The sequence below is a fragment of the Aythya fuligula genome, chromosome 16, assembly GCF_009819795.1.
Source record: "Aythya fuligula isolate bAytFul2 chromosome 16, bAytFul2.pri, whole genome shotgun sequence".
Taxonomy (NCBI): Eukaryota; Metazoa; Chordata; class Aves; order Anseriformes; family Anatidae; genus Aythya; species Aythya fuligula.
In genome coordinates, this window is record NC_045574.1 from 15,378,309 (window position 1) to 15,390,696 (window position 12,388).

Below are 12,388 nucleotides of genomic sequence, written 5' to 3' on the forward strand. Positions count from 1 at the left end.
CAGCTGTGAGGGCCCCGCAGCAGCTTCTCCTCCAGCAGCAGTTTCGTTGTGTGACAGCTTCCCGGGGTGAATCCTCGTGGCTTCCACAGGTTCCCTCTCGTGACTGCTTCGAAGGCAGACGTCTCTACTTTTTTTTTTTTTTTGTCCAATATCCTCATTCAAGTAAAATGCCAGTACAAGTATTACAAAAGAAGCTTTCTAAAAATAGTTTCTAGGTATTAGGGAACACTAGCACAAGAAAAAGTCAAGGCGTAGGCACTCAGTAGGGCAAGGAGGAGTCAGAAACTCAGGCCAGGCTTCCAGCGGCAGTAACTGCAGCTGCTCACGGCCAGCTCTGCCTGCACGGAAAGCAGCAGCTCAGGTGTTACCTTCCAGCACAGGACAGTGAGCTGTGAAGGAAAAGAGGCAGCTGGGGCAGGCACCTGCGTGGGAGCTTTTCACCAGGCCCATGTGCTGAGTGACACGTGGCAGCTCTTCCTGTCCCGTGGGCTTTACGTGGAGCTTTTCTTTCGTCTCAGTACGTTATCCATCGGCCCTGGCTGTCTGTTTGCATAGTAGTTTCAGAGAGAGACACGGGATGTGAAATAGAGGGCGAGAGTGAAGGTGAGGGTAACTTAGAAAAGGAGGCTGGGGGGTGTTGTTAACGAGATGTTTTCCTGTTGAGGATTGTTCCCCTAACTGAAAATGATGAGCTAACCTTTAACGGCAATTAAAAAAAAAAAAAAAAAAAAAAAAAAAAGATTCCAAATCCCTGTTCTTTCTTTGCAGTGTTTAACTTTCCTTGTCTCAGTGAGCTCCAGCCTGACGGAAGGTACCTCCATGCCACACGAGTTCTTTGCGTGTGCTGCTGTTCAGGCACTGCTGGAGGGAATTATTGGAGCCCCAGCTTCAGCTGCGAGCACCCAGCGCAGACGATGCAGAAGGCACAGAAATGCGCAGAAGGCACCTGTATGCACGGAAACAAAGCGTGCTTTCAATGGGAAAGCAAATTTAATTCCAGCATGTGATTTGTAAAAAGCAGAAAACGATCTATTTGGTCATTGCAAAATCAGACCCAGGAAGAATTTTGCTTGACCTGCTCCTGAGGTCCGAAGCGCTCAGCGGTGCGTGGTGTGTGCAAGCGTGCGGGGCTGGGTGCAGATCACATGGGAAGAAATGAGTAACAAAAAATGAAACAAATTTTGGAAAAAGATGAAAACCCGTGAAGTTTTAACGAAGTGGTTCTGTTCGAGCCATTCTGCTCGGAGCCGTGCACTGGTGGCAGTCTGCTGGGCTTGGGCAAGCAATTAGCTGAAAAATAGGCACCCAAGGGAGAATTCAGTGAGGCTGAGTAGCCAGGATTAGAGAGGATAAGCAGGAAGGTAGGGTGATGGGGGGAGCATCTTTGAAGATTTCTTTGTAAAAATTTTAATTGCAGGCGGTAGAAAATGCCTCTGTGGGATTATTCTTTGCAGATAGCAAAAGTGATGCAATGTCAGAGAAAGGAAATAGGGATTTTTAACGGCGAACTGCAGGAAATCTTCCAGGCAGCTGCTATTCACCTGTCAGCAAGGAAGGAATTAAAGAACAAAGAGCTGAGCTCCCAACAAAAGTACTGAAATCATCAATCTACCAGAGGGAAAAAAGGGATTCCCATTGAAGTGACAACATTTTTCAACACGAAGGCTAAAGAGCAGGCGCTATTGTGAGACAGCTGAACAGGATCTGTCAAAACGCCGTACGTGGACATTCTGTCAAGTGAAATTCAGTGGAAACAAATGCAAGTTAACATGTTGTTCCTTCATACAAATGGATTTTGAGCAAGCTGTAATCCCATGGGGAAAAAGATCTTCAGACTTTCACACAGCTCCAGAAATCTGAGCCCGGGAAGGGCTGGCTAGGTGAGTTAACCCTGCGCTGCCCCAGAAGTGGCTTGTCCTGCGTGTTTTCTGATGAAGGAGCTGGAATTGTTCCTATTTCAGTGGGACACTGTGTCCGTGCCTTTTTGATACCCGAGGGACGTTCTGATTTGTAATTGCTGGCGTTTGTGTCACGTCCTGTCCTTTCACAGCCTTGTGCTCTCTAATTGTATCTCAGGCATCTGCACGGTGCCTGCAGGTCTTGAACCCTCGTCAGCCACACTCCAGAATATTTCAGAATATTTCTTTACTTAACTAAGCCCTTCTGGCCAATTATTTGCTGTAGCTGCTCCTCTCGGGCTCAATCTGTTGACACCTTTCTGCTACAGACGTGCCTGGAATAAAGACAACACAATGGGAGGGTCCGGGGGCACTCCCCCTGAAGCCCATTTAGCATTTAAAATGCTCTGCATCTTTGCAGTCTGTCTTGCACTTAGTAGGCTAAGAGAATGAGAAGTCTGCTGGCACAGTGTTTATTGCAGATGAGGCTCAGCAGTTCTGACAGAGCCATTCAGAGTTTTCCTCTCCTACACCTGGTGCTCAGTGCCTCAAATCCTGCTGAGTCCCCGCTGCCCTATTTCAGCATAAGACCCCACCTAGCTTGCCGTCTCCTATATTTATTCAGTCTCTCTGAAAATATTGCTTTAAAAACTCCGCTCTTCTATCAAAGCATTTTGTGCCTCTCCAGATGGCTTAATTTGTGTTTGTCCTGTTTGACTTGCAAAGGTACCCAGCACCTGCAGCCCCGTACCCGCTGTCCTCAGCTGCCTGCCCAACGCTGCGCTGTAACCCTAAGGCTTGGTGCTGCGGTCGCTGACACCGATGCTCTGGGTCTCTGGTTAAGGAACACTTCACATTCACCTTTTTCCCTGCAGTCTCTCACTCCCTGTTAATCACAATGTTATGGGAGAAAGCAGGACGTTGACTTAAACCTCCCTAAACCTTGATTTAAAAGAAAAAAAAAACTTTCTGGGCTGAAACTTTTTATCACCATGTAACTATCATAATGGGAGCCATTCCCTCACAAATATCCTGTGCACAACCAGAGCAATTGCTTGCTGCAGCACAGCCCGGACATCCTCACGGCGTGGCAAGCACGATGCTGCACTCTACCTACAACTAGCACTAGCAAGAGCTTGTCTAAGCTGACTTCTGATTTTTCTAACAGCTCAGTACACGCCTCCTAAAGAATTTAGATTTAAGTGGCATATCTTAGCTTGTCGTAGTCTTTTGTTACAATCAGCTAAAAGATATTCACCGATCAGCTTCAGTAAATAATTCCTCAGTACTTCAGGTGGAAGGAGACGCTTTCAGGTGCAAACAGACGCGGTAGTTTTAGACTGGCTGAGAAACTCTTTGCAAGTGCTAAGCTCTGCTGTGCAGCAGAAACTTTGACTCCAGTTTCCAGTGTAAATATCTGGTATCAGCTTGTGCACGCTGTCTGCAAACACGCTCCCCTTGCTGGTTTCAACTTTCATTTAATTAACAAATGTTTCTGCAAGTCCGATCGTTAGGGTGGCTGTGGAAAGCAAATCACACATGCAAATAATAGTGAAATGAATTCCATTTATTCTTTGACAGACTACTGGGAGGAAAAAGATGCCTGGCTCTAAGTTTAGCTACCGCTGCTAAAGGAATTCCAGTGATGACATCTGTTGAGAGTACAATGCAGGCAAAAAGCAAGAAAGCTGAATACTTGGAAGGGGAAGAAGAAGGTGTGCGATGGCATCGCGTAACTCTGCTAATCCTCACTTGCAGTAAGTGATCAGTTCTGGCCATTTATTTCTCAAAAAAAAAAAATTCTCAGCTGAAGACAGGGGTAAGGCTTGCATATTATTGATAACGGTGAGAAACTCTTCGGTGTGCCAAGAGAAAAGCGGTAGGAGAGGGGACTGAGGTATTCAGTGGTGGTAAACAGAAGACTAGCTGCAATGCCCTATTTACCTTTTCTATGTTAGAGAACAAGAAGGCACTCGTTGAACTTTGAAAGGCAACGTTTACGGTGGGGAAAAGGAAGTACTGCATTTAACTCGGGGAGATCATTGCCACAGGATATTGCTGAGGTAAATAAATCTTATATTACATTTTGATACAAAAGTATTATTTGCAGCATCGCTGGCTAACCTAAAACAAATGATCTATGGTTTGGAGAATCAATGGATCGCTAAACAGCCCTTCTGGGAGGAATTCCTAAGCTAAATTAAAATAAAATTTGTGGGCAAAATGGAACGGGGACAAGCCCATGAAACACGAGGCACGGCTGATGTCAGGCTGTGGGATCGGTGGCCCAGCAGAAGGTAACTCCTGACTGCAGTGGGGGTGCTCTGGGGAGCTGAGCAAGGGCAGCATCTGGCTTCACGGAAGGAGCTGAGATAACAGAATAGAGGTAGATTTTGCATTTTCTGGATTTATAGAGAAAAATACTGACAGATTTCCTGGTTTATATTACCTACAGTGGTTCCTGCATGCTGAGGTACAAGGATCTGCACGTCTGTAATCACAAACATGGACTACTGTAGGGTGAGTGACCTCCACGTGTCATTGCTTCAACACCAGGGCCCAGGAAAACGAGAGCAGGAGACGAGACAATGCTAAATGACACCCAGCAGCTCGCTGCCACTTAGCAGTGTAACCCTCCTGCCCTCGGGAGGGAGACAGTCCGGGGAAGAGTTTAAGAGGTGGGGCAGGGAGCAAGGGAAGCAGAACTTCAAGAGGCAAGGCTCAAAAAAAAAAAAAAGAGAGAACAAAAAGGGCAGTGGAACCAAATCCAAAGTGGAAGGGTGACTGCAGGCCCAAACTCTCAGCATTTGTTGCAACTATTAGTGTTGGGAAAAATGCTTCAAGTACAGTACCAGAGTGTAAATGAAGCTGGGACCAATTTTTCCTCCCAACTCCTTGCTGTTATCACCCTACGACAGAGGTTTAAAAAAAAATAAAAATCTATCTCTTGAGACTGCTTCGTAGATAAGCCAGAAGGGTACTGACCTCACTGAACTGTTGTGGTTAAAAAACAAAACGAACAAACAAAAAAAACAACCAACAAACAACAAACCAAACACTAGAAACTCGTACTCTGTTCCTCATCTCAAGGGAACCCGTGGAGTGGGGGCCTGAGGCTCGTTCCCACCCGTGCCTGGTCGGACGGTGCTCAGTGCTGCTGCCCCCTCCTCACCCAGCTCCTTCACATGCTTTGGTTTCCAGAACAGATGCACGATCTGTTTGCCTGCGGGAGATACTTAAAAGGGCTTTATCCACACACCACAAAAACAAGCTAAGTTCTGCGAGCTGCTCCATCCCCTTGACACGTGGATAGTCAGAGAAAATACACAGGGAGCTGCTGCCTGCAGTGGCAGGGGCTGAAATGGTCCGAAAAAGCAGTGTATTTCCCCATGGGGGAAGAACGTGATAAGTGAAGAGAAATCAGTGCAACCTGACTTCCTCGTGTAAACAGTGTTCTAGCTACACCAGATATAAAGCCAGTGTATCCTGGTGCCTCCTATGTTTGTAACGGTGGGAAGAGATTTGCATTGTGTAAACAAAGGTCACTGAAATGAGTTTAACCTAACGGCTCCGCAACGAGGAACGAGGAGACGTAGCTGAATTCGCCATGTAAACGGTCTCGGTGCTTAACACTGATGTGGAGTAAGCTGGATTCGGTGGAGTAAGCTGTACGAGGTGATGGGATGAGAGGTAGTGGGGAAGGACAGCCTCTTCCCCGTTGGCTTCATACACAGCGGGCGTCCTGACTTCTCCTTCTCCGTGTGAAGGTATCGGCTGTTTTGCCAGAATTGCAGTGTCATAACATGAAATGGAAGCTGGACTCTTCAAAAGTTTAGCCCCGGATGAAAGAGTCTCAACTCCTTCTCAGGGACGAGCCCTTCCCAAAGAGGAACGTCGCTCCAGGCTCTCAGGGAAGGTCAGTGCTAAGTGTGGCTCCTGATTCACAGATTAAGAATTAGATAAAATATATCCAGTCTATTAGCTGAAAACTCTCTGCTGTACAGGACTGGGACTCGCACGGGGATCTCTGCCGTTCCAGTCTACAAGTGCTCCCTCCAGAGATCAGAACCTCCTGGCTGAAACAGCTCTGCAAAGCTTTCGCACCCCAAAGGGAAGGAAGAGTTGTGCGTTTTTAAGGCTCTCCGCAGAAGGGTGGCCGAAAGATCTGTTCTCCAGTGCTATTTGCAGCTTATTGGAACGCCTGGTGGAAACGTGGCAGCGTGGTTGTGCTCAAGCTGGAGGTGAAGACGGGGGGCAATGAATGAAGGGGCCCAAAGTTCAGGGAGGCCCCAGCTCCAGGAGATTCTTGAGGTTGATGTTGCAAAGTGGTAAGCAGTGGCTGCGTCTCCCCCTGTGAGTAGCCCATGACCAATCCCCCTGAAGACACGGGTGGATTGCAAGGAGGAAGATTTAGGGGGAGGAAGCCAAGAAGATGAGAGAAGTCCATGTTAGCAGCACAGAGAGCCTCTGAAAGGTTAGCAGGGCTCTTGGAAAGCAAAGCCTCATCCAGGGGGGGTGGCTGAGGCGAAGAGGACTGAGGCTCACCAGATGAGAGAGACAGGCTGCCAGGGAAGTCTGACAAAAAGCTGTCCACCTCTACTTTGGGTAGTTTCTCAGGCAAATATGAGGTAGATCCAAGCTGATACTTTGGAGGAGGTTGCGGTGGGGAGGAGATGGGAGAAGAAGACTCCAGAGGATAACTCATTCCCATGGGAAGAGAATTAGGAACCAAAGAATGGGGCATTCCTGAGCTTGGCATGGTTTGGAGATGCGTGCTGTACATGCCCACGGGCAGCATGCCAGGGAAGCTCTTACCACCTATCATGTCTCTGGATGCCATACACAGGACGGGACTCAGCTCTTCTTTCACAGCTACAGACGAGCTGCAGCTCAGGAGCCCCAGCATGTCAACGGGCTCCGTCTTAATCTTCAGCAGTTCCTGGGAGTGGCTTTTCTTCATGTGCCTGGTCAGATGATCCTTCCGCCCAAACCTCTGAGCGCAGTACTGGCACAGGAAATCCTTCCGTCCCGTGTGCACCACCAAGTGTCTCCGCACATCTTTCCGGGTGTAGAAGCGCCTGTCGCAGTGGTCACACGGATGCTTCTTTTCCTTCGCCCCGCCAGAAGCCCGCCTGGAATGAGCTTTGAGGTGCTCCAGCAGGACCTGGGTGCTTTCGAAGGTCTGCAGGCACACCTTGCAGCTCAGGTCACCGCTGGCAGCCGCGTGCATGGCCAGGTGCCGCCTGAAACCGAGCTTGGTGTTGTAGTTCTTGCCGCACTCGGGGCAGTGGAGGGCCTCCTTGTTGGGATCGTGGGTCTGCAGGTGGTTGCGGAGGTGATCTTTCCGGTGAAACATCTTCTCGCAGTACATGCACTGATGAGGCTTCTGAGCAGAGTGAGTGGCCATATGCCTTTTGGGAGAAAAGCGGGAAAGTTTAGACTAGCGGCCAAGCCCTAGGAGAACACATGCTACTTTTTCAAACCGTTCCTTGCGTCCTACACTGTACGCCACAGAAATCCCAGGGGGCATTTTAACGCCGCCGAGCGGTGCTGAACTGACAGCCCGGGCAGCAGCGACTCTCCAGGCACAGAAGCACAACATCTCGAGCCACGGTTAGGGTCTGTCTCAGCAGTTCCTGGCCTCCCTAGAACGTGTCACCTCTGCGGACGGGTACTTCAGTCACCTACTCAGCTCCTGCTCTCTGTTGAGGCTACCAAAGGGGGAAAGGACAAAGAAAGTCGTAGCAGTTTGGGACAAGAAATGCTCGTCCGCTGATGAGATGGCTTCACGTCATCAGGAAGCACCAGGTGGTGGCAATGTCTGTTGACAGCCACTGCGGACTGATTTTACCTTGGTACCTTACGCTCTGACACTGTTCATCACTTCAAGTTCCTAACGATCACATCATTTAACTATTCTATATTTCAGTACGGAAATGGGAGCTCTACTTCTTCATGCTAGAGCAATAGTGCCATAGAAATACTTCTGATTAAAAAGTTACAGAGGCAGGGCTTAGGAAATGTGAATGCTATTCTTGCTTTTCTTTTTGGTTTTTAATCTGTGAACTTCACTTTCTGCTTCAATTTCCTCCTTAGTAAAACAGAAAACGTCTTGAGCTCAGGATAAAGTATTATCTGAGGTTCTCTGGAAGGTGCTTAAAGAGATGCCAAGTATGGTAATGTCTGGGACTCAACTGCTTCGCAAGGTAACAAGGGCATTCCCCCTCCTCCACCTTCTCAGAAATTCAATCAAAAAAACATGTCGGAGGGGTTTTCCCCTCTCTTCTGGCAGAGGAGCATTGTTCTGCAGAGGCCCTCAGCAGTTACCTACCTATACAGCTTGTACTTAGAAGCAAAGGCTTTGCCACAGTGCAGCTGGGGGCAGTTGTACGGTCTCTGCTCAGTATGAGAAAGCGTGTGAGTTCTCAGCTTGTCCACATTAGTGAAGGAGGTCTCTGATATTTCACAGTGGCATTTTCCCTGACTTGCGGTCTCTTCACCTCTTGGCCTGGGAACTAATTTCCAGCCTGTCTCTTCCTCCTCCTGCTTTGCATCTTGAATCCAGTTGGGAACACCGGGAAAAAATGCCGTCATGGCAGGCCTAGTGGAACGTGGCCATGTCAAGCAGAACTCGAGCCTGCTGGCATCTTGCCGTGATGTTGCCTGGGTGCGGTTTCAGTTGGAGCCCTCTGTGACCAAACTGCCTTAACAGCAAAACATCATCATCTGGAATCACAGAAGAGTTGGTGTTAACCCCCTGCACCTTCCACCTGAGCACACGAACGCGGGTGAGCATCAGCAAGTGCTACAAATGCACGAAGGCACTCGCGCTGCACGTTCACAGAGGTGGGAAATTCCCAGCTCCAGAACACGCCTGGTTCTTTCCTCCCTTACCCTCTGTTCCGTCTCCCTGAATAAAATGATGTTAAGCTTCTTTGAACAATGTTTGTGCAACTGTTGAGAGCCAGCGTTACCTGCTGTGTGCATTTTCTCCTGAAATAGGTGGGTGTGTCTCTGGAGCTTTAAATACCTGCCCTTTCCCAGCACCTTTTGCAGACCGTGCTCATCCCCTTTTTTCACGTTCTTCATGGCTACTCTCCCTTGCTCTTGCTCTTTGCTCCCCTGGACCAGAAATTTAAGATATTATTTCTTTTCTCAGCCACTCTCCTACCACCACGCTGCACTAGCAAGACCATCTCCTAAAACATTTTTTTTCTTTCATGCTCTTATCCATCGCTATGGAACTCCAAACTGTCACCCACTCACCCGAACGCACCTCCCGCATCCTCTTAATCTATAGCAATTCTCTGCTGGCTTTTATGTAGAAAATTTCTACTGATCTCTGCTAGCAGGTTGGTCTTGAGTCGTGTTTGTCTCGTTGGCACGGTACTGCATTTCTGGCAGGTTCTACCAGCACTTACACCAGTACGTGGTGAGATGGAATGGAAACCTCAGAAAAGCTCTCACTGAATGTAGCTACCTAAGAAACTTCTTAAAATAGCATCGAGCCCTCAAGCTCTTTCTCGCTCCATGATTGCTTCAGAGGGAGGAACTTCCTGCCTGCACATCAACAAGAGTGCCAGTTGCGGGCAGGATGTGCAACTACGAGGGAACTAACCAACCCCCATGAAGAAAGTGCCCCGCCGAGGGTTATAAATAGCTGAAACAACAATAACGGCAGCCGCACAATCAACGCCATACCCGAGCCGTTCCCTCGGGGCGGGGAACACCGGGAAACGGGATGGCTCCAAGACAATGCGTCCTGTGCAGGAGGTGTGGAAACGTCTGCTAGGAACAGAATTCAGCTTTGGGCAGGCTGAATCCACGCAGGCAGAGCGCAAGGAAAAAGGACCGGGCCTGCTGAGCGCCGCTTTGGTACAACGCAGCGCGACGTGGTGGCTGCCCCTACCCTTTAGGCTGCAGGAATCCCGTGCTTCGGAGAGGTCTTTGCTGGCGTGTAGGGCTGCGGGTATTTCACCTCTGTATGATGGGTGCTGAACGTGGTGAATGTTCTCTGTCTCCTGCTTCAGGGCTGCGTAGACGTTCCAGGTCTCTCTGCCACTTCCTCCAGGTATTTGCTTGTTTCCCTCCGAACACGCTCGGCCATCTGTGCCAGTTTCAAAGCTACCTGAAAGGAGACAAAATTTCAATTTTGCTGCCTTTAACAGTAAGGTGCACAAACCACCTGTTGCCTTCAGAGCAAAAATCCAAATGAATTAAGACCTGGTAATTTCGGTATTTGATTACTGTTAAATTTCATGAACCTTCCTTACAAACTGTGAGATTCTCACAAGAAAAAGGACACGGCCTACTGAGTCTGTTTCCAATTCTAAAGACAAGTGGCAGGACGCTGACAGCTGCAGAGTGAGAAAGAAAAAAAAAAGCCCACAAGATGAGGGTCTGGCATAGTATCAATGAAAACTCTTTAGCAGCTTGGTTCACCTACAAGGAACAGCGTAAGCACCGTGACAGGGAGCTTTGGGAGGTTAACAACACAACTCACACCTGGCTAAAAACTCGGTGTGAGTTTTTTTCCTCTGTGCTCATATTTAAAACAGCTTTCTCAGCAGCACTTCCCTAAACTCTGTGGCCAGCAGAGAGTAACAGTCACCGCTGCGTGGAGACACTTAACCTGTGCTCCATCACAGCGGTGCTGCCAGCACCAGGAGCCTGTTTGTCTTATGCAGTCCTTGAAAAACACTTCCAGGCTACAAAGCTCCAGGAACCTCAGATAGGATGGTTACAGAAAACTCCCAGCAGAAGAATTTTCCTCTCTTTCAGTTCTACAGAGGTTGAGAGGTTGTCAGTGAACAAGCTGGAAAAAAACACGATCCACCTGAGGGCTGGATTCCCACTGGCTGCCAACACACAGGAAATATTTCACTGTGCACGTCGGGTCTGTGCGAATGAAAGCTGGAAGGCAGCGTACAAGGACGGACCGTGGGCCACCCCAGCCAGCTGTCACTGCCCAGAATGCAGTGAGACAGGTCCCAGTTCTACAAAAACCTCCCTGGCTTCATAGCAAGCCCCTGCCGTGGAGTCCCCCACCTGCTCTGACCGTTTCTTCCAGCAGTTAAACCCCCTCCAGGCACGGTTCCTTACCGAGTACCCTTGAGAGCCCTCCGGTGACAGAGCCGTGCTGGGAACCACATGGGGGAGCTGACCCAGGTTAAAAACCTCCAGGCAACACCAAAAGGGGCTTGGGTCGGGTCTCTGACCTGGGCAACAGCAGAGCTGTGCTGTGGCGGGGACGGTGGGACGAGGGCTTGGCTGACACCTTGCAGCTGCAGCTCCTCTTTTCTAAAGGGCCCCTTCACTGTGCAGTTTGCATTTCTCCATCCTTGGCTTCTGCCTGCTGCTAAGGAGCTGCTCCAGCGCTGCCCCTTTTCCTCCCGCACGCAGGCAGCTGTGCTCACACTCACGGTGGGACCGGTGAGGTCGGCCTCGGGTCCCCCTCATCCCCTTCCCTCTGCACTGCCCTGGCCCAGCTGTTCCACAGCAGCGTGCCTGAGGGGCTCACCCTGCTGCAAAGCCTCTTACTTTCTAATTTTCCCTCCCCCGGCCAGCTGAGCCCCCCGGCCAGCTTTGCTGAGCCTCCCCACGTCGTTAAAGCCCCAACCTGCTCAGGCAGAACCCGGCGGCGACCCCGCAGAGCTGCAGCCGGTGGGAGCCCAGCACCGGGCGGGGGCTGCAGCTCGGGAGCTCAGCCCGGCCCCTGCGCTGAGCCAAATCCTCGCTGCCCCTTCCCTGCTGCCGCTTCCCACTGATTTATTATTATCATTACCATAATTAATTACCATAATTAACTGTCATTAGTAACGTTTACAGGCACCCAGCCGCAGCCCTCAGGCACCTGCTGCCCCCGCCCCGTTTCCCTCCCCCCCCCCACGGCCCCGCTGCCGCCCCGAGCCCCCCGGTGCCCCCCGGGGTTGCCCCCGCCGAGCCCCCCGAGCCTCTGCCCGGTGCCCGGTACCGGGAGCTCGGCCCTGAGGCCTCCCCGGTGCCCCTCAGGCAATGGCGGCAGCAGCCCGGGACCGGCCCTGAGGGGAGGCCCCGGGGGTGTGTGTGTGTGTGGGGGGGGGGCGCTGCCGGTACCGGGACCCCCCCGGTGCCGCCCCCGGTGCGCACGGGCAGCCCCGGGAGGAGGCTGAGGATGAGGAGGGGGAGGTCGGGAGGGAGCCGGTGCGGGTTGGGGGGGGTCCGGAGGGAGCCGGTGCCGCCCCCGCCCCGCCCCTCCCCCCCCCCCGCACTCACCCCGCTCCCCCGGGCCCCGCCAGGCGCGGCTCCGGCGCAGGCCGCGGCGGCCCCATTGTGCGGGGCATTGTGGGAGTGACGTCAGCGCCCGCCGCCGCCGCCTCGATGGTGCCCGCGCCCCGCTAGAGCGGCCGCGCCGCGGGGCACGCCGGGAAGGGGGCGGCCTCCCGCCGGCCTCCTCCGCCACCGCCATGGCGCCGCCGCCTCCTCCTCCTCCTCCTCCCGTCGCCGTTTTC

At 51.3% G+C, this 12,388-nt stretch overlaps 1 protein-coding gene across 2 annotated transcripts; it reads right to left on the reverse strand.

Moving 5' to 3' along the window:
- Positions 1-4,654: 4,654 nt before the first annotated feature.
- PLAGL2 (PLAG1 like zinc finger 2) lies at positions 4,655-12,204 on the reverse strand. 2 transcript variants are annotated; one of them, XM_032198401.1, is made up of 4 exons: positions 12,153-12,204; positions 9,808-10,026; positions 8,230-8,624; positions 4,655-7,309 (listed from the first exon to the last, which is right to left on the reverse strand). In XM_032198401.1, the coding sequence occupies exons 3-4, from the start codon at positions 8,490-8,492 to the stop codon at positions 6,088-6,090; spliced, it is 1,485 nt and encodes a 494-aa protein (XP_032054292.1). In that variant the 5' UTR covers positions 8,493-8,624; positions 9,808-10,026; positions 12,153-12,204; the 3' UTR covers positions 4,655-6,087. The 2 variants fall into 2 exon arrangements, with proteins under 2 accessions (XP_032054292.1, XP_032054293.1); XM_032198402.1 differs by lacking the exons at positions 9,808-10,026; positions 12,153-12,204 and adding an exon at positions 9,165-9,354.
- Between the last annotated feature and the right edge of the window lie 184 nt (positions 12,205-12,388).

Bases quoted from the DNA above. Each gene is read 5' to 3' on its own strand.
- PLAGL2 (XM_032198401.1), bottom strand. From the start codon at position 8,492: ATGACGGCATTTTTTCCCGGTGTTCCCAACTGGATTCAAGATGCAAAG. The intron at 7,310-8,229 runs GTAGGTAACTGC...TTCTCCCAAAAG, and splicing joins TCTAAGTACAAGCTGTATAG to GCATATGGCCACTCACTCTG.